The sequence below is a fragment of the Dipodomys spectabilis genome, unplaced genomic scaffold, assembly GCF_019054845.1.
Source record: "Dipodomys spectabilis isolate Male_0828 unplaced genomic scaffold, ASM1905484v1 ptg000120l, whole genome shotgun sequence".
Lineage (NCBI taxonomy): Eukaryota > Metazoa > Chordata > Mammalia > Rodentia > Heteromyidae > Dipodomys > Dipodomys spectabilis.
The window spans coordinates 4,090,868-4,112,820 of record NW_024870797.1 but is presented as its reverse complement, the minus strand read 5'-3'; the positions used below and the strand labels follow the sequence as shown (position 1 = coordinate 4,112,820).

At 42.1% G+C, this 21,953-nt stretch overlaps 1 protein-coding gene across 1 annotated transcript in view; it reads right to left on the bottom strand.

Annotated features, from left to right (window-relative positions):
* LOC122115538 (zinc finger X-chromosomal protein-like) overlaps window positions 1–21,953 on the bottom strand; it is an 88,405-nt gene that overhangs the window by 54,853 nt on the left and 11,599 nt on the right. The window contains exons 3-6 of the mRNA XM_042689024.1: window positions 20,735–20,884; window positions 19,056–19,205; window positions 17,875–18,015; window positions 16,402–16,920 (exon numbers count right to left, since the gene is read on the bottom strand). Coding sequence (XP_042544958.1) covers window positions 16,402–16,920; window positions 17,875–18,015; window positions 19,056–19,205; window positions 20,735–20,884 — 960 coding nt within the window. The remainder of the gene's footprint in view (window positions 1–16,401; window positions 16,921–17,874; window positions 18,016–19,055; window positions 19,206–20,734; window positions 20,885–21,953) is intronic.

The window sequence follows — 21,953 nt, the reverse complement described above, 5'->3', positions numbered from 1 at the left end:
CATCCTAAATCTTCTCTCTAGTCAGCCACCATAACACCCTTGCTATTAAGCCCATTGCTCTACTCAGCAAATAGGAAAAGTAAGAGCAACCTACCATGAGAGAAGAGGCACCATTTCTTGGTAACGGTTAGTAGTGGCAGCCCACATTGACTCCCTTGGTATATTTCTCAGCCTTGAAACTTCTGCAGTGAATAAGAGCTTCTAGTCGAATGTCACACAGACCTCAGCAATGCTGCTCACAACTGCACCCTCATGAACTTTCTACTCTAAGCATCTCAGATTGTCTCGACTGGAGCCATCCTGTAAATATTGGCAACTTTCCGAGTTTTCAACTTACACATGGATGTCTTTTCCCTACATCTGCCTCTATCTTGTCTCTCAGTAATTCTTGATCAAAACATCATCATCCTACTTTTTCTTTTTTTTTTTTGAACAGTGCCTAAATCTTTATTTTTCATAACCTACATTTTTTCCCAATGAGACAGTTTTACACTGAATGACACAAAAGGAAACTTAAATTACCAAAAGTTTACAGGTACGCTTGATTCCAGTCTTAATGAAAAGGAGAACCAAAACAAAATCCCTCAAGAAAACTTCCACACCACATGCCCACTGTGACTGGGCAACCGGCAGTGCCCCCTGGAATCCGATTGTCTGCTGCTTCCAATGGACCAGGCTACAAAGCACACAACTCACAACTACAGCTCATGGAAGGGGTACAAAGACAGGTCGACACCATTTGTCATTTGCTGTGATATACCATACCAGTTCCTACTTATCAATGGTACATATCAGCGAGTACAGAAATATGAGATGTGTGAGCCACCTACAAGTGGCCACCAGTGATGCAGTGACAGGAGGGACCAACCAGAGGCATCAATCAGAACACCAACTCTTAAAGAGAGCAATTACTCAAAATTCATGTCTGGTGAATCAGGGCCAGATTCTATTCCTGTATTTCCAACGGATAAGGTATCATCACACAATTTTACAAGCTAAAATGTCATTTGTGACTATGGTATCTCTGATTCTATAACCTGAGACACTAAAAGAAAAGAAGTAGGAAAGCCACACGTCATTAGCTGTATGTGACAGAGCAAGAGTTCACATGAACCCTCACAACTTCCTATGGTCAAAAATTCTCATTATTTTCTGAGTGGAAAATCTCAAAGAGTATTATCATATTATCATTTTTTTCACACCATATAGCTATTTGGCATATCTACTAATTAAAAAGATATCCAAGCACCATTTCAGCTCCCAGAGCCAGGCTGTCCCACTGATAAACAGTAATTAAATTGTCCAACTCATTTGAGCAGCAGTGGTGTCCTGGCCACGGTGCCCCCTGTCTCATGCCCACAGCCCCTGAGTGCAGCTGCTGAGGAACAGCTGGCTCTACCCACACGGACTTGTGGCACTGCTATGCTCACGCCTGGGAAAGCATCTCTCTAAAAGCCAAGGTGTAACTCCATGAGCACTGGAAGTTGGGGGTGAAGACCAGAGGATGGCGGACCCTTCCCTGGCCCCTCCTCCAGCCAAGATGGGACCCCAACGACCTGCCAGTATCTACACAATATGTTAGTCTGAGCTCAACAGCTCAATTATTTCTGACTTTTTTTTGTCAGTGATCTGACAACTCTAAAAAAATTAATTCCCATGTTTCTTTAACAGGCATTTGAAGTGTATTAGCACCGCATGTTTCTATGTATTTAAATAATGACAATTGATACATCAGGCATGGTTTCCCTGGCAGGATAAATCACACTTAGCAATATATGATTTCGTTAGAAGATTATTTTTTACTTTCATTTGAAGGAACTGCCAGTTTCTGCTTTCCAAATTATGTTCTAAGCCATTTCCCATTAGATATGATTAGCACTTATTTACATACTTCTTACAAGAATGGAAAAATCTGGATGATCTGAGTAAGACTTTCCATTTTCTTTTTTGCAGCAAAGAGGCAGAAACAGTTCCACACACCATTATAAGAAAAAAAACCAAAGAACACCTCAACGCATTAAAATACCTACTTTTTCATAATGCTGTGCATGTAAGCTAAGATCCCCAGCGGCCAATTTTCTGAGCCATATACTGCCCCACAAAAGACCCTAGTCAGCTCTCCTTACACCTTCCACAGTGCATCGACTATGGTTCTCTCGCTGCTCAGCAACCAGAAAGACCAAAGACCTCTGAGAGAAGAACGTTTTTATTTTATCCACAGCCCCACCCCACCCTCAAGAGGAGAAACACCACCATAAGTATGTAAGGTCTCAAATATGTACTAATAACACTTAGCATTTCTTCAGAGGAAAACCCTGCAGCCTACTTCCAAACCCACTGTCATGCCAAGAATATTGAAAGGAAAAAGGGACAGGAAAACAACAGGGAAAAATAAAACGGAAACAAAAAGATGAATCATCATTCATTCAAAGAGTGGAAAACTTTCTCCCGATACATGACAATATAACCTCCAGACCTTCTCACTGTCCTAATTTACTCTTGTCTTCCACTGGACACACTAGGAAGCAGTATTTTCCCACCAAATTTGAGTTTGCATTTTCAGACAGTGGGGGCAATACTGGCTGAAATCGGCACCGCCTCAACCTAAGGGCTCATATGAGGTACTCGAGCAAAAATTGAATTTCCTGGGGTCTCACTGCAGCAGCCCAGGACAAACACCATGTGAGAAAGTGCCAGGAAACACCAGGCCGCACCAGGCAGCACCAGGCAGCACCAGGCAGTGAAGATGAAGTGCAGAGGTTACAGAAGCAAGAGAGGAAGACAGCCCAGCAGAGAAGGCGCACAAAGGCAGAGAGGGCAGGGCCGGCTCACAGCGCGTGCGGCCTCCCACTCTCTTGCTGTACATCCTCCTCACCCACCAGAGAGAAATCTTTCTCTCCAGAGGCCGCCTTCAGAATGGTGCTCCCCCTCTCCTGCAATCCCTGGTCGTTTCCTGGAGAAGGTAGGCTTACAGACACTCGAGCATCTTTTCCCCCACAGGGAGTTAGTCCAGCACTGCCGATATTTACACAGTGAAAAATGTGTGCGGCGCGGCTGCGGCCTTCGTCTCAGGCCTGGACCTTTGCCCTTTGCCCTTCTCCTTTCGCCCCCACTTTGGATCACTTGTCGGTCCACTGGGGCCGCTTCGGCTGCCTCGCACCGCTGGGCCACCCAGCCACCACCTCCACCCGCTTCCTCCCAAGAGCGCGCCATGGCCACCACTCCCTGAGCCGACTCCCACTGCGGCCTACTGTGGCCTTCCCCGGCCTGCTCGGATCGCAAGCTGCGTCTTCAGGGACTACTGAGCTTCTGGAGCAGCGTCGCCCAGCCCGACGCAGGAGAGGGACCATGGGGGGCGCCGCCCAGACCACCGCACTGACACTAGGGCCCAAGGACACAGAGGCGTCCCGGACTCACCGGACTACACCGTCTGAGCAAGGGTCAGAGATGGCGCGGATAACACGGGAAGACCTTGCCCAGGTGGCGCTGAGCCAGGCTGCGGCTGGTGGGGCAGGGGAGGAGCGAAGGGGTCCGAGCTCCCCAGCACAGGACAACCGTTAGCAAGTACGTCACTTACTTACGTCATCGCCAGACAGACACACCCGGGAACAGGCGGAAGAGCACATAGGCGCCTCCTGCCGGCTCCTGGAGGACCTCTTGGTGGACCTCTTGGTGATTGACAACAGGGGACCCGCTGGTCACGTGCAGCGGGCTCTCCTAGGGGCGGGTCACAAGGTTCTCTTTGCCTCCACAACCACCACTGACCTGCGCCCAGACGCCTGCCCTGCCCCAAAGCTGCAGCAAGGCCCTCCTTCAAGCAAGCCCCCTTGGAGAAGTTAGCAGTCCAGGCCATGGCCTGACCTAATCTTCACCTCCAGTCCTAGCTGGCAGGCCTGCAGACCACCTCAACGAAACCTTTGAAAACGAAAAGGAAGCCGGAGAGGAGGTCCCAGTGCAACACTAAACCGTTTGCTCACAACCTTATTAAGGCAGTCGGCAGTCTGAGATTCTGACTTGAAATGCGGAAAGACAGAGCATTCTAACGATGGCATCTGCACATTTTCCATATTCGTCAATACTCGAAAAGGAACAGAATTGCATGTGAATCTCGGTCAGCATCATGGGATATGAATCCTGGCTGATTACAAACCATAGTCATAGCTACGCTTGATTCCACAGGATCGACCGGTTCCCAAATCCTGTAGTTCTGGTTTGCATTACATTCTGTTCATTGATGTATTTAGTTATTTGCTATAATGCACTTACTCATTTACTGCTTCATTCGTTTCAACACATGATCTGCCTAGGAAGCTTTAGCTACACCAAACTTAGGATCTTCCATCTTTCCGCTCTGGGTCTTCTCAGAGATGGGCTCACAGGCCATTATACCCTTAAAATTGGATAGAGAGAGTGAGAGAGAAAGAGACACACAGACAGACAGACAGGCAGGCAGGCAGACAGACAGAAATACACGCAGAAGGAGGGAGTTCTCTTGCCCTTTGAAATGGAGATCTGGAGGTGTGACTCCTGTGGCAGAGCTAGACCATCAGCAAGAGACCAGGCACAGCTGTCACCCGAAGTTTAGGCCCCACTGCTGGCACACATGTGGAGACAAAAGGTACCTGAAGGAAAACACCCAGTAAGTAGATATGAAAATCTTTAAATGGCCCATGTTTAGTTTTGCTTTTTAAATTTTCTATCATACTTTACTAGTGTATCGCTTGTACTCTCTTCTAAGTACAAAAACCAACCAACACAGAGGAGGCCCATGCTTGTCATCCAAGCTACTGAGGAGGCTGAGATCTGAGGATAGAGGTTCAAATCCAACCCAGGCAGAAAAGTTGGAGAGACTCCTATCTTCAATAAACCTCGCAAAATACCGGAATTGGCCTTGTGGTAGAGTACTAGCCATGAGGTGACGAGCTGAGGGACAGTGTCCAGGCCCAGAGTTCAAGCCCCAGGACCCACAAAAGAAAAAAAAGGAAAAAAGGAAAAAAAGAACCAACAAAACGTAAACACCACTTAAGAGAGTAAAACATCTTACAGACGAAACCCGAAGCTTTGCAGAAGTCATCGGAAATGTTCTACATGGTTACTTACCTTTCAAAGCTTCAGTGTTTTGTGACAACTGAGTGAAGTTGGTATTTTGTTGTTCTGTTCTGATCTTTGCTTTTGTTTTGTTTTTAATGTGAACTGATAATACGTTTGTGTTCATACTAAGACCTCACTAGCATATCACCTAACCAGTATCCTTCATGGGAGATTAGCACCCTTTTCCAAGTAAAAACTACAAATCCTTTACCTGTATTAAAGACATACTCCACCTTGGCTGCTATATTGTGGAGGTATACATTGTATATGTACGTAGTACTGAAATGCTTCCCCCCTAACCCGTTTAATGCTTCACTATAAACCAAAGAGCAAGCCTGGCAAGGTAGCACACTTCCATGATTCCAGGAACCGGGCAGGTGAGGGGAGAAAGTGAGTTGGGAGGCAGCACCAGTAATTGAGTGAGAGAACACTGCTCAAAGAAAACAGAAAAGGAAAATCGGAGACAAGGCAAGTAATGGTAGATTCCTTGTTTTGTTTCGGTAGATATTCCAAGAGCAACTTGGTTGTGCAGGCTTTGCAGGGACAGTAAGGCCCTAGTTGTGAGCAGGAGTGAAAGGGCCACCTGGAGAAGCCAAATGAGAGCCCTGAGGGCTTGAGGGCAAGCCCCAGGACTGGCACAAGTCACTCTATCAAACAAACAAACAAAACACCCACAAACAAAAGTTCAACAACAATTCAGGGTGCAAAAGCAAAAGCAAAAACAAAACATGACAAAATCAAATTCATAAAACCACTTTCTAAATGTTCATGGATATTACTTTCCATTGGTAAATTCAGCTTTAATGAAAGGATGTTACCCGGATTTACACATTGCACAAAATATCACTTGGTACCCTCTTAATATGTACACATTTTAGACAATCTGTAGTAACTACTTTTCATACACCCATGGAAAATACATTCACGCTGAACTGGGTGACGTGTGCCTGTAACTAACTCATAGCTGCTCAGGTAAGGAAAACTAGAGTATTTCAGTTTCCGTAGGCATACAAAATGTTGGGGCCTCATCTAAACAAGCTGTGCAAGTGGTGCATGTCTGTAACCCTTGAGTCTCCAGAGGACACAAGCAGGGAAAGGGCAGTTAGAGACAGGACTATAATAAAGAAAAAGAACATGCAGACCCTATCCCGGTGTCTATGGCTAAACCCTACAGGCCTAGGGACTCAAACAGGCCAATGTTTGAAGCCAGCAATCCAAGAGACTCTTCTCATTATTTTCCCAGCAAAGAACTCAAAAGTAATAGTAGAGATGTGGCTCAAGGGACAAAAAGCCATGAGCTTTGGCTGCAAGTTGAAACCCCAGACCTGGTGCAGCACACACAAACAGATGGCCACACACAGAACAACACATCAAACATTGTCTAAAACTAAGCATACTGAAAAAAAGAGAAGCGGGCATGGGTGCATAGGGATTTGGTGTGTGATGCAAAACACTGCTTGCCTAGCCAACGAGACCTAAGCCAAGTTCAAAACAGAGGACAGCCCAAAAAAGGTAATGTGGAAAAAGCAACTTACAATAAAAAGAACAGGATGTTAAAAAAAAAGGGGGGAAGGGGAGTGAGATGAGAAGGGATGGTAAGGGGAAACAAAGGAAGAAACAACAATATTTGATACGAAATGTACTCCAGGACTTGCTCATGTAATTATAACCCTCTAGACGGTATTTTCACAGTAAAAACAAAAAAATTAACAGAAGAAATTCTATGGCTAATAGTATGTTAAGAAATCCTTTATTAAAAGTCCAAGAAAGCAGAGTGGGGATGAGGTGACACTGTTCAAAGATATATATACTGGTTATGTGTACTGTGTAACTGTAACCACTGTGTACATCTCCTTTATCATATGAACAAGTAACACTTTTGGGAATTGTCACGGCAAAGTTTAAACACAGAAGGTTTACAGTTGCATGAATCAGGTAATGAGTAATGAGAACAATTCTTTTTGAAAGATGTCATCACCCATTCACTGTCTCCCTTTCCATCTTCCCCTCCTGTTCCCACCCACAAGATACACAGTCCATTTCCACAAAGGGCCTAGTGAGTATCACTATTGCATATGTTCATCCTTGTTCCACCTTTGAAGTGCCCTTTCTTACCCTCCCAAATACAAATAATCCAACAAGCCAGACCAAAAGAAAATGAAACTGAAACAGCAACAATGTCTTGTTTCCCTTTCTTGAAGTACCTGTCATAGAATATTATTCTATATGGTCATCTGTACATAGCTCTCGATTCTTTATCCACCACTCTGAAGCTTGCTCAATGTGTTATCAAGGAGATTAGTTGGAATATTCAAACTTGTATGGAAAATAATATGACTTAACACACAATACCAGCTTGTCTGGGGCACAACAAAGGCAGTACTCAGAGGAAAATGTAGAGCTCTGAGTGCTGACTTACATCAAGAAGTTGGCGAAAATTCAAGTCAGCATTTTAGTGATGCAGCTCAATCTCCTGGGAAAACAGGAATAAGCCAAATCGCCTATCAATAGATGGAAACAAATACTACAAATCAAATCAGAAATAGCTAATTAGAGCATAAAAGATCATATAATCAACAAAACAAAATGCTGGCTCTCTGAAGAAATAACAAAATGGACACCCTGTCAAGGAAGCACACCCAAATAAAAAAATTTAGAGATGAAAGTGGGACACATCCCAACAGAAATATGCAAGATTCCAAGTATTATACTTCACAAATCTTTACGCCAATAAATTTGAGAATCTAGGAGTATGGTGGCACTCCTAGAGAACATTGATAGCCCCAACTGGCCCCCAAAGGGAAGATTTAACTTTACTTTAGATCAGTAACGAGTAATGAAATTGAAATGGCAGTAAAGGACCACCCATCCAAGAAAAGCTTGGGACCAAATGGATTCACAGCCTGATTCTATAAGACCTTCCAAGGAGAACTCTTTCCTAATCTCTTCAAACTCTTCAGTGAAATAGAAACGGCTATATCTCCTCCAAACACACTCAATAAATAACTTTTTTTTTTTTTTTTTTAAAAAAAAGGTCCAAGACGTTATTCTGTAGTTGACTACAGGAGTAAACTTAACTACTGGTAAATTGTTTTGCTTCCTTGTTGAAAGTGGTTAGAATCTCTATGCTACTGGGTGTGCATGTGTGTGCATTTGGGGGTGGGGGATGATTGAACTCAGAACTTGGGTGTTCTGATCAAGGCTAGGCACTCTGCCACTGGAGACACACTCCACTCCGTGTCTTCTGGTGTTGAATTGAAGATAAGAGTCTCACAGCCCTTCCTGCTCCATCTGGCATTAAACTTCAATCCTCATATCTTAGCTTTCTGAGTAGCTAGGACCATAGGCCTCACGTGGCACTTGCAACTGGCTCAGCTCCACTCTTTCATGGCACTAACAAATAGCTACTTGGCAATCTCACTGTACATTAACCTAAAACAACAGTCCTGTGAGAGAGAAAAAAAATAAAGATACTGAAGATGAGAAGTTGATGTGATAGGAAAACACAAATAATAATGCGGAAATAATCTAGTAGGCCCTTGATTAAATCTATGAACTTACCAGAAACGGTCATTATGCATGTTATGGGGTATTTTCAAGATCTTATTTGAAGGGCCCACTACATTCTATATTGTGTTTTTGTTGTTCACTGCCTTATGACAAATATTCAGAAACAGAGGTTACCACGTACCTGCTGAGTAACTCCCTTTGAAACACTTCCTACAAAGAATTTGATGGGGGGTGGGAAGTGTAGCATAAGCAGTAGGGTGACTGCCCAAGACCCTGAGTTCAACCACCAGTACAGCTTACAACAGCAGCAAAATGCCTAGTAGCCCAACTATTCAGAGGCTGATGTCTGAGAATTAGGCTTCAGAAATAGCCTAGGCAAACAATTCTGAGATACTCTGATCATCACAAAGCAATCAGCAGCAACCTCTGCTATCAGGGACAACAACAACAACAACAACAGCAACAACAGCTTCAAACAAACAGACAAACCCACAAAATCCACAATAGACAAGTGAAAAAAGATTCTACAGGGTTTCCATTGTACTTTTACAAATAAGCACCAAGGAAAGGCTATCTATTGGTGGAGACAAGAACATTCCAGAAGAACAGGCTGTGAATACACAACAGGTAGCTGTGAAGGAGGCAAGGATTTTGGTTTTGATTTGATTTGTTTGTTTGTTTATTTAACTGTAATAGGTACATGGGTAGGACCCCTGGGCCTTGAGCTTCCTCTGCCTGTGTGCTTGCTTGCATGCCTGGCTCTCTAGGACATGAGACAGGCCTTCTGACGGGCTTTGTGTTGGTAATTTTGGAAAAGGGCTGTAACCGACTTTTCCCTCCAGGCTGGTTTTGAACTTGATCCTCCAGCTTCTCAGAGATCTCAACCGATTGTCCTCTCCTGAGGATCAGGCAGCTGGCTACACCAGAGAATTCATCTGTTGCGCAGAACTGCTCATGGTCACAAACCTATCCCATATCAAACTTAAGCACATTTGATTGGGCTTAAAGACAACAAAGATAGCATGGGAAGTAGAGAGACACATGGATTTATTCATGTGCTTATTTCTAGAAATTGAACGCAAGCCTTCATTCATTATATTGGTAAATACACTTCCACAGAGCAAAGTTGGTGACATTGTTTTTCCCAAAGAAAATGAGGTAAAAAGCAAAGCATAGCAAAGCAAAACAACAACAACAAAATCCAATGGCTTTGCATTTTACATCACACTACTCGCTTGTACATAAAATAGAGAATAGATTTGAGGAGGCTGAGACATTTCAATATAACAATAACTCCTTTCTTTTTTTATTTGGAAGTCTATAAACATGTAACATCCAGTGCAAAGGTTGTTGTTGAAGGTTTACTGAATTAAGTGCATTAATATAGAAAGGTTGCCATGATATGCTCCCACTGGTGGCTCAAATAACACAAACTTGTTCTCTCACACTTTTTAAGTCTCAGAATTTTTTTTTTCTGGGTCCGGTCGTGGGGCCTGAACTCTGGGCCTGGGTGCTGTCCCTCAGCTCTTCAGCTGAAGGCTAGCGCTCTACCACTTGAGTCACAGCGCCATTTCCGACTTTTTCCTTTTTGCTTATGTGGTGCTGAGGAATCGAACACAGGGCCTCAGGCATGCAAGGGAAGCGCTCTACCACTGAGCCAACTTCCAAGCCCAAGTCTCAGAATTTTTAAAATGCTTGATTTCCTCCTAGAGAAAAAGCAGCATTCTCACTGTTACCTCTTCACAAGCTCTTCCTTCTGTGTGTTTCTGAGTCAAAACACCAAATATAGCAATTAGTTATATAAGCCTAGGTCCTATGCTTAGTACTTTTTGTGGATTTTATGGAATGATTGCTGTGACTATCCTATCACTTATGTAGGTGCTGAAGAGCTCTGGTCTCCCTAGTTTACTAGGACATGTAATTCAATCCATAATGTTGTCCTCTACTTTACTCAAGTCCAAATTCTTTCACACCAGTTAAAGATGTTCAATCATGCCCACTAATAGAGTCCGGAGCCACCGCCTTCCCTTCTCTTCTCTTTCTGAGGGTGAACCTGCATTCTGACCACCCCTCCATGGGCCCTAAATGCTGGAGGAGCTTCATGCTGGATTTTTCGGCTTTGTCATTGCTGGCCCTACATCCATACCAGACCACTCTCTCCCTACCCCTTTTTGTGGTGATAACTACCTGTGGGCCCTCTGACTCTCTCTGTTTCTCTCTTGATGTGGCATCACACCAGAAACATCCTTACGCCTCCTTGGCCGGTCCTTCCCGTTTGGGACAATGTGACACTCAGTATAAGAGAATCTCTGGGTGCACAGTGTACAAATACAGCCATCCACTCCAGTCTCTTTTCACTCACCATACTCCAATGGGAGATACCAGTCTCTTCCCACCTAAGACACTCCTTTAGGGTGTCTCCTCGGCTCTCTGGATGTCCTTTCACTCAAGGAGTCTATAAAGACATAACACCTTATGTTTTATTGAAATAGGGCTTAGCCAGTATACAGACCACATAATCAGGCTTAATGGCCCCTAAACCAGACTTGTGGTTAAAATATTCTCGGAGAGTTGGACAATTATTGCTACAACAGTGGTAATTGGCTAGTAGTTCTATACAAGTTTAGGCTTTCCTTGCTCTCCATGCTTGTTCTTCCCTCTGCCCATCCTGTCCAGCTTTCCCTATCCTCCTGGCACATGGTTAGCAGCCCATCCCTGACAAGTCACCAGGGAGCCCAAAGATTTCAGAGACCCACTGACTATCCAGTTGAATTTCTCAATCGCCTCAAGATGGTGCTTCAGCACTATACTTAGCTGGACCCAGAGTCAAAGGAAAGCAACATTGTTTTAAAACTTACTCTATGCAATAAGGACCAACCATGGCCCTCGAACCCCACAAGATCAAGTGAGCTTGGCCTTTCAGGCTTTCAATAGGAGAATCCTGATAAGGCTGTTTGGAATTAGGGAAAGATCCTGCTCCTGGTGGCTGCTCTCTGGACTACTCAACCAAGACGCACCCTACACACACCACCCAGCCTAAAACTTGCCCTGCTAAGCAATCACTGCCTGGATCCTGTGCAACTGGGAGTCAGAGTCAATTGTCCTCCCCATCTGTACAAGGTGGGCCATACTCTAGCTAGTACCTTCAAAAGGCACACTGCCTTTCATTAAATCTAATTTCCTATTATCATTTAAATTAAAGATAACATGTACCTTCGTGGCAGGAGAGGTTACTGTTACTGTTTGCCTTGCTTTATGGAAACAGTATGTATTTGCTAATCTTGGCTGAGCATGCTACCTCAAATTGGTTAGGAAACCATGTTTTGGTGTACTTACTGTTAATGCTAACAGTATAAGAGTATCACAGCCAGGCAAAGATTAAAAGAACACAAAATGAATTGGTCTCAGTGCCAAGCATCCCTAAAGTTCTTCTCTTGAAAGCCTGGCCTCTGTAGTAGAGCAAAACACTGAGTGATGATTGGTTGAATCATAATGGATATCTTCATGAATGGATTAATTCACTGGTAAGTAACTATGGTATTTCTGTGAAAAGATTCTGGTTTATCATTTTTTCCCACTACATCTGGTAGTTGACCTCATGGCCGGTGGTGTCCCTGAATTTTGGTGCACGAAGCTACTTTATTCACAGCACTGCTTCCCAATTTTTCTGGGTAACTGGAGCTAAGAGTCTCACAGTCTCTTCTTCCTGGGCTGTACTTGTACACAGAACTCTGGATCTAAACCTCCTGGGTCACTAGGATTACAGGCCTCAGCCACTGGTACCCAGCAAAGGTAGACTTCTTAAAGGCCTCTATCTCCATTCTCTTCTGTGTCTCTCCATTTAGAACTGAAATGAGGTGAGCAGGTGGCCTCACCTCATCACCTGAGATACCCAATTTTCCACCATGTTCTTCTTAACCTAGATCACAAATAAGGCAGCCAGGTGGCAGTGGACAGAAACCTTGGACACCATGAGCCAAAGTGAATTGTCTCTTTTTGGGCTAGGAAGGTTTCTCAGTGGTAGAACGCTTGCCTTGCGTGGCTGAGGCCCTGGGTTCGATTCCTCAGCACCACATAAGCAAAAAGAAAAAAGCCGGAAGTGGTACTGCGGCTCAAGTGGTAGAGTGCTAGCCTTGAGCTGATGAGCTGAGGGACAGCGCCCAGGCCCAGAGTTCTGGCCCCACGCTGGAACCCCCCAAAAAAATTAAAAAAAAGATTTTACTTTTCATGTAATGGAACAGTGATCAACTATTATTCCTCATTAATAGTAGGATGCCAGCTCCTAAAGAAACACTCTAGGGGTTTGGCTTACTAAGATCAACATTCATATAAAATATGCCAAGTTAAAATATAAAAGACAGCTCTGGGAAGGTGGCTCAGTGGTAGAGTGCTTGCTTTGCATGCATGAAGCCCTGTATTCGATCCCTCAGCACCACATAAGCAAAAAGAAATAAGCAGGAAGTGGCGCTGTGGCTCAAGTGGTAGTGCACTAGGCTTGACCTGCAAAGCTGAGGTACAGCGCCCAGGCCCAGAATTCAGGCTCCACAACCGGGACCCCCCCTCAAAAAAAAAATATATATATATAAAAGAAACAATGTAATGAACATGAACAAGATAAACCTCAACTGATTAAGTACTTAAAAAGTCACCGGGCTTTGTATTTAGCTCTTTATAGCATGAGAATAACAGTGTTGTCTACCATCAATTTGAGATACTCTCTCAAACACAATGGAAGCTAAACAGGGCTCTGTGTGGCTCAAAATTGGTGGATCATCACCTATGAAGCCCAAGACCCTGAGAATCATACTAAACTTTTATAAAACAAAAATATTCTCCTTTCTAATCTTTGCATCTCAAACACACATTTCCAACAATGCATACACTAGCATTTCTTAAATAACTGATATTTTTCACAACAAGTGCAAAAGGACATAAAATATCCAAAAGTGAATTTCAGTGAAATCATAACTAGCCATGCTAAGATCTTCTACTCTTGGAAAATTTTAGCAGAAACAACTTCTTTAACTTAGCCAACTGAATATAAAACAAAAACCAGACTATAATCCGAACAGTTTACTAATCTAGAACAATTTCATTTTTCTTTGAGGTGATTTTTTTAAAATTGAGTATATAGTGTACAGAGGTGTTACAATTACATGGGCAAGATAATGAGTACATTTCTTATCAAGCATTGTAGCCTCCTCCTTTGTTTCCCCTTCCTGTCCCTTCATATCCTCCCCCTGCCCCCACATGCATTCCTCTCCACCTGCTCACCCTCCTCCACTCACCAGTTGGTTTTGCCCCCTCACCCTCCTCCACTCACCAATTGGTTTTGGACATAACGACTTGTACATCTCATTGTTGCAACGGGTCCACCTGTATCCCTATTTAAACAATCTGTTTTTCCCCTTCCCCTCCACAAAATATACCAACATCAAATACAGTGAAAGCAGGGTTATACTGTTGGGGAGGGGCATACAAAGCAACAAAGAAATAATCTTATAAATGTGTTCCGCATGAAAGGAAAAAAAGCATTTGAATACATATCTTAGTGTTCATTTCCCTAACATCACCTTATCTGACCTTTTCTGCTTGAGTTTGAGGTGATTTTTTTTGTCCAAAATTTTCTGGCCTTTCACTCTGCAATGCCACAAGTTAAAATCAACACAACTGACTCCAGGGAGGCTGAGAAACATGAAGTATGTAAAGTGTTCTCTTATCTTTCTGTTGATTTAACAAATGTCACCAAATTAATGTTTTTGTACTTTTTAAATATCTTATGTTAAATTTTCATTTGAATATTTTTATTAAAAATGAAATTCAAAGAAGACTTTGAAATACCGTTACACATACAAAAATTTTTACCAACAGACTAAACACCATGGGAATATGTAGAGGTAGTAAGAAGGTATAAGAGGCTTCAAAACTCAATCTGTATTTATGGTGGGATGTCAGCCTTGAAAATGAGTGTGAAGAAATTGTGTGTGTGTGTGTGTGTGTGTGTGTGTGTGTGTGTGTGTAACACTAGAAAATAAAAGCCTATTAGCTGATGTAGATTGGAGTATCATGAACCAGAAGATCCTTCAGAATGTGTTTCTTAAAATCAATTCTATTAGATGCCCCTTTTGGCAGTGTCCCTTTATATTTTAGGAGATGTAAAAAATTTCCTCTTTTCTAAAAAGCTTAATGCCTCAAGACTAGCAAAGTGAATTAATTTCATATTTCATTTATAGTCAAGTTAGTGACTTAACATGTAGTGAACTCTTAGACAAAACGGAAAGACTGGCTGATATTTGAAAGCCAAACTTCACATCTGAACTCTGTGGGTGTGTATGAGTGTGTGTGTGTGTGTGTGTGTGTGTGTGTGTGTGTGTGATGTGTGTGTGTGTGAAGATGTGTGTGTGTTGGGCTTATCGCCTGTCTGTCTCTCTGCCTGCCTGCCTAAACTCAGGCCCTAGGTGCTGCCTCTAAGCTTCTTTTGCTCAAGGCAAATCTGAGCCCCTCAACTTCTTCTATCGTAAGCTCTAATAAAAGCCAGCCAACATTTGAACTCTTCAAGCATTGTTTTCTAATAAACAAAAAGAAAGCTTAATATGCCAACTCTAGGAATTACTTCTCATTCATTTATTAAATGGAGTTGTAATTCCTCCTCATGGTCCTTTCATTGCAAAATGGGAAGAATTTTTACCAGCTTCGCAAAACTGAAGGACCACGTATGAGTTAGTTTCCCAGAACAATTTAAGGCATGAATACAAGTTGTTACGGAAAACTTTCTACACAGTTCATTCATTTTACCTCTTTTCTCCAACTGAACTCTACTCTTTGTATATCAAGTTTACAGGAAGATCGCACACATTTCTAGACATTCAAGCTCTATATTGTCGAATAGTTTTCACCCCAGACATAAGATTTGAAGAATGCCCAAGAAAAACAGCTTAGTGGCCAAAAAGTGTCATCAGGTACCATTCACTTCTAAGAGTCTTATAAAGCCCGACTACATGAGGTCTCATTTGTAAAACACAATCTGAACACATAGAACAATAAGCAAAATTACTTGGAAATGTTGCTCTGCTGAAAAATAGAGAGGAGTACAAAGGAAATCTTACTCTCAGTAGTAGCATTCTTTTCCCACTGGACAAAATGAAAACTTGGGGCAAATACGGTCAATGTGTATTCAGCATCCCTAGCGTCCAAAAGGCTGAGGAAACTAAGACCAGGAAATGATTCCTTGTAAAGTTCAATTAAGACTTGACACTATTTATATCACCAAAATCGTCTCACCTCCAAGGAATGTGAAAATGTCTGCCCCAACCTGGTTGATTACTTTTTAGAGTGACTCATCTTGTTGAGATGAGGAAAGTTAGGTAAGTAAGCATGCACTAAAGCTTCAAAGACTAAAACTTCAGTACAGAGAAGGATTGGCTACTTTACTACAAAGCAACTATTGGTTGATGCTTTTTCATCTTTTTTCTTTTTGCTCATCTGTTAAAGAAAGGGAGTAAGATCCGGAATGCTCTATTGAATAAAGCCTACAGAGAACTCAGCTGTATTTGTACATCAACAGCTGCCTATGACCAAGGATGACTGCCTTTAAGAAAGTCTCTTGCTTCACAGCACACGTTTATAAAGATCCGTGGACACACTGTGAGGACAAGCTCTCATCTGTATGGTGTCGCCGTATGTGCTGGTTCTTTTCAGAGGGTCTTCGAAATCCTTTCTTGCAGTACTCACAGCGGTGAGGGTAGTCTTTTGTATGAATGGAGATAACATGCCGTTTAAAGCCTGAGGCATCTGTGGTGCTGTACTCACAGTGCTCACACTGAAACACTTTCCGACCACTGTGTGTGTTCATGTGCTTTTCAAGCTCATCCTGTTGTTGAAATCCCTTTCGGCACCTCTTACATCTAAAGGGAGGATCCTTGGCATGAACTGACAGAATGTGGCTACTTAGCAGAAATGGATCTGAAATCTTGAAGTCACAATGTCTACACTGATGCATTTTTTCATCCATGTGGACAGCGGCATGTTTCTTGAGTTCGGAAGGCCTGTGAAAACCTTTACCACACATGTCACACTTATGAGGATACTCCTTGGTGTGAACTGAAATTATATGTCTCTTCAAATCACCTGAGCTTGAGCTCCTGTGGTCACAATACCAACACTGGTGTCTTTTGCTTCCTGGGTTGATAAAGCCATGTTGCCTTGCTTCTCTGGTATCTGGGGAAGTCACAAGATAAATGTCACCCTTAAATGGCATCTCTTTGCCGGGCTTAGACTTTGGAGGTGTTTTCAAGTTAGAAGAGTCAGCAGACCCATATTCCCAGGACAAGTGTTAATAGAGCTCCCTCCATCGCATCTCCCTACTCCCCACCCCCCACATCACTGACAACCCTGCCAGTGGATTCTCATGGGGATTCTGATAGGGGCTAAAACATTTTCTGCACCCTACACAACTGTGGGGAGAGTTCTTGCTAAAAGGTGATGACTCAATATCCCTTGTTAAACAGCTGTCTCGCATTCACAGAATTTATACCTAAGTACCTTTTGGTACTTTACACATCACTTTATGAGAAAACAAAAGTCTGAGAATGAGAAAATCTCATCCTACACTCCTACACATGAAACACAGCTTCACTTGACAATTTGGTTCATTGTCTATTGGAGATAATGGTCTCATGTATTTTCCTGCCCAGGCTGGGTTATCTTGACAATAATGAGTGAAATTTGTGTGCATGTGGCTCATGCTAGTAATCCCAGCTACTCATGAGACTGAGGATCTGAGGATTGAGGGTCTAATCCAGACAGGGCAGAGAAGTTCCTAAGACTGTTATGTCCAATTATACCCATGTGAGAGCTGTAAGGGATGTGCTGGCTCACTTTATTTAGTGCTAGACCTAAATGAGAAAAAAATGCAAGGGGGAAAAGAAAGGAGAGCTAGCACCCTAGCTATGTACCTTAGCTCAGTGGTTGATGACCTAGAATAAAACAAACAAACAAGAAAAATCCTGTGAGTTGAAACTCACAGGACCCCAAAAACAAATGACCAGACACATAAGGGGGTTTAGGAATTTTGTTTCATCTCCACTAAAATCAGCTTACACTTTTGATTCCTTTCCTTCATTCTGAACCACAATCAGATTTTTCCAAGGAAAATGTCTCATGACTCTCCCTGAATTCTAGAAACTCTATTTTCAAAAACAAAAGCCACTTGTGGCCCATCAATTTCTTCTAAAACCTCACCAATGTGTGGAGTAAAAACTACCCTTCCCTCACCCATTTGCTGTTGCTGGGAATCATCTCTCTTCCTTTTCCCTGGGTTTTGTTTAGCGAGTCGATCTTGGCCACCACACTCATCTACAGGCAAGAGGGTACCTGCTCCAGGAATCTGGTTTTCAGATCCATCAGAGACATCACCTAGTAAGTGAGTATTAAAAACATTTTTACAAAGTGTTATGAGGCATAAAACTGTAGAAACTCTTAGCCACAACCACGAAGACAAAGTGCTGACACTCATGAGTTACAGATACTCCTTATTTCAGTCACTGTGTCTTTTTAAAATTCTTATTTTATTGTTAAGGTGTGCAGTCGCAACAGGGGATATGCCATAGGGGAAAGAACATACAAAGAAACAACAACAATAACAACAAGTAATAAAATCACATAGTACTTTTAAAACAGTAACAATCAAGACAGACCTCTTGTATCCATATCTTGGGGTTCCTTTCACTTGGCATCAACTTATATGGTCATTTGTACATGGTGTTTGAGCTTTTCAGCTCATCTGATAAGATTATCCTATATGGATACTAATTATTGCAAAGAAGGGAAACCATGAATCCTAAATGTCTTTAGGACTGGGCAACTTCACTTAATATGATCTTTCCCAAGCCTTTCCATTTCCTAACAAAAGGGACAGTAATGTTCTTCCTGATGGAAGCACAGAAATCCATTGTATATATGTATAATATCTTTTTGATCTACTCTTCTAATGAGGGGCATCTGGGTTGATTCCATATCTTAGCTGTGGTAAATAATGCTGTGATAAACATAGCTTTAGTATGGCCTTGTTTGTGATCCTTTGGGTAAAAGCCCAGAAGTCATATGGGTCATATGGGAGCTCTATGTGTCATGTTTTGAGGAACCTCCATACCGCTTATGCACTGTCTTATGGGCACATTCATATCAAGACCAGGAAATGCCTTGCTCCTAAAGGGGCCAAGTCATAAGCCATGTACAAGCAAAATTACAAGCTAACACATTGAAAGTCTGCCTCTTTCTAACATACCAAAAAACTCAGGGCAAAATCCATAGGAGAAAAAGAAAACCCATCTGAGAGTTCCTCACCTCTTCTTAAACCACCACAAATTCATTTCCCAATGCTACACTCTAAATAGCACGGATTCCAGTGTTTTCAATAATGTGAAACTGAATTCTTCAAGTGCTATGTGACTTACTGTAAGCTGCTGTCCATGTGACTGGCATCAGGGCTTTCACTTCATTGTCACCCACTTGCTGTTCATGTATAGCAGAAGATGCTACAGCTGCAGCATCTTCCTCTCCTGCAATCACATCTATATATCCTTCATCGGTAATTTCAGCAAAACCTAAGTACAAAATTAAGTAAATGCACAAAAATATTGCTGAGATGAATTATTAATTTCATACAGAATCTTGCTAGCCCAGGCTGGCTGAGATCCTCCTGACTCAGCTTCCCAACGTGATGGGAATGAAGGTGTACACCATCAACCCCTTCCATAAATTTTCAAGGCACCAATGTACCTGGGCTAAGGTGGGCTCATATGTGTAACCCTAACAGCTCAGGAGGCTGAGATGTGAAGATCTGAGGTTCAAAGCCAGACTACGAAAAAAAGTGTGTGTCACTCTTGTCTACAGTTAAACACCAAAACCTCAAGCTGAAAGAGACACTGTTGTTCAAGTGATAGACCACCAGTCCGGAAAACACAAATGTAAAACACAGAATTCTACCACTGAATGTAAACCTCAAAGAAAAGAAAGGGAAACACAGAAAGAAAATGAAACAGAGAGAAGGAAAAATGCAACAAAGGATGAAGGGACGGAGAGAAGAAAGAAGAAAGGAAGGGAAGCACAGGGGAAAGAAGGAATGCAGCAAGGAAACAAAGAATGAAAACACGAAGGAAGAAAGGAAGTAATAAAGGCTGAGAAGGAAAGAATAAAGGCTAAAAGAGGACAGAAAGAAAGAGTTCATGAAAGAAAGCAAGAAGGAAAGAATCAACAATCTAAGGATTTCTTGCTGATTTAAAAGACAAGGATGCCTTCTTTGAGCAAAGAGACCATAATAATTACTAAAACAGTGTTCCTTACTTCATTCAAATACTGCTTGCATTCGTTACCATGTGTAGGCTGGGCAGAGCATCTTATGTGTCTAATCCAGCCACTAAAGAAGAGAAGAGCCGCTTGGAAAAAACCCGGAGAGAGCATCTCAACAGACATCCTGCGTGTGTGCCCCAGGTACTTACTCAGTAGACTATTTTTAGGAGTAATACAATCTGAGACAACAGCAATCTGGATGTGTGATTCTAGCTACGCAACAGTCTACAGTTAGCAGCAATATAAGCTGAGGCTGTCCTTGGACAAAAATGTTAGTTCTGCCTGAAATATAATAATAAAATGGAGGTATGGACACGTTCAGTTAGCGGAGGACCTTCATAGTAAACTTATTGTCCCAAATACAAAATCCCGAGTAGCACTTTACTCCCACAACTTACGGACATGTTTCCCACCACATGCCTTCTGCTGACTTAAGACTTCTTTTTCCTGGAGTCACTGACAGGCATACATGTTTCTATTCCCTGGAAATAAAAATTCTTTTGCTCTGACACACTAGTCCCACTCCAAAATTACTCTCAGGTGGCACTTTCCACCATGTCTGCATGGGCACCGGTCAGGAAACAAGACAAGAATTCATTTGAACCTTCATTTCAACACAGTCCTCTATAATACTTTTACCATACATTTCAAGTACCTCTTAAAAGATGTCTCCAAAGAAGATGTCAATTATTCTGGTATACGAAAGCTAAGGTTCAACCATTTAAGGAATCAAGATGAGTAATTTGGGACAGCATATACAACATGCTGAAGGTTTCCTTTTTACCTAAGTCATCCATTCCACCGTCAGATTTTAATGTGGACATCTTCATGACTTCAGGGCAAGTGTCATCTACTTTACAAGAACTGACTTCTGGTTCCATGTCCATGTTCAGTCTAATGGGACCACCATGATCCAGTTTGCACGCATCATCCACTACAGAGGTGGGAAATGTATCAGAATCAACCAGCTTATATACATGAAGTAGTGCTATTTTCTTAGTTTTTTTGTCCAATACAATCTCTTATCTGATTCACAGAAAACAAAATAATTTAATAGATGTTTGAGAAAAAACTGTCCCAGCAGACCACATAAGTCAAATTTCTGGTATTGCTAAATTAGGCTACAGTAAACAAAAAACAAGACATATACTTTCTTTTGATTACCAAAAGGTGCCCAGGCTGACTTTGTACCCTGGTCCTCCAATCTGAACTTTCTCAGTAGCTAGTATTATAGGCCTGATCCAAAGATTCCCTGCTGAGTATCTCCAATTCTTAATCCTACTTTTAAATAACTGCTTGTAAACAGGTGAGCTAGGTTGTGGAATCTTGGAACTATTTTACAATCTTCTAATTAAAATTGGTTCATTATTTGTAGCAATTGCAAAGCCAACATTATAAGCAAAACAGCAGTGAAAGTTAATCCTCTTGACTCTCTTTCCTTATGAAGAACCAAAACTGATAGGTAAGAATATACTAAAACCATCCTTCCTACAAACATGGGCTGTAAAATGTAGCAATCAGACATGCAATAATTCCAAAGTCTTAGGCCCTACAACCAGTGATTTTAGATGTTGTTGTTGTTTTTAGCAAATTTTTTATTGTGACTAAGTGACTATATAAATTCCACAGTATTGTGAGATAGTGATACTTTGTTAAAGTCACAACCACATTCTAACTTTCATCGGGCAAATTGTCTTTATCATGGTCTATAGAGTTTATGAGTTCTATGAGCTTTGACAATATAGTTTTATCTTCCACATCAGGTGATGTGTACATTTCTTTCCTTGTGCTTAGTGTCAGCAGTTCCCACTTTCCTGCTCATTCCCTTCCCTCCCATTGCTGACATTGAGTTGCTTAGTTTGTTTTGATCAATGACTTGTGAAGCTTATGGGTCCTTCTGATGGATTTTTTTTACTTTTCCCTCTTTTTCTGTGTTCTCCATCTAGTATCCCTCAGATGTGCACATATTGTACCACATAGGTGCAAAACCTCTTTACACTCAG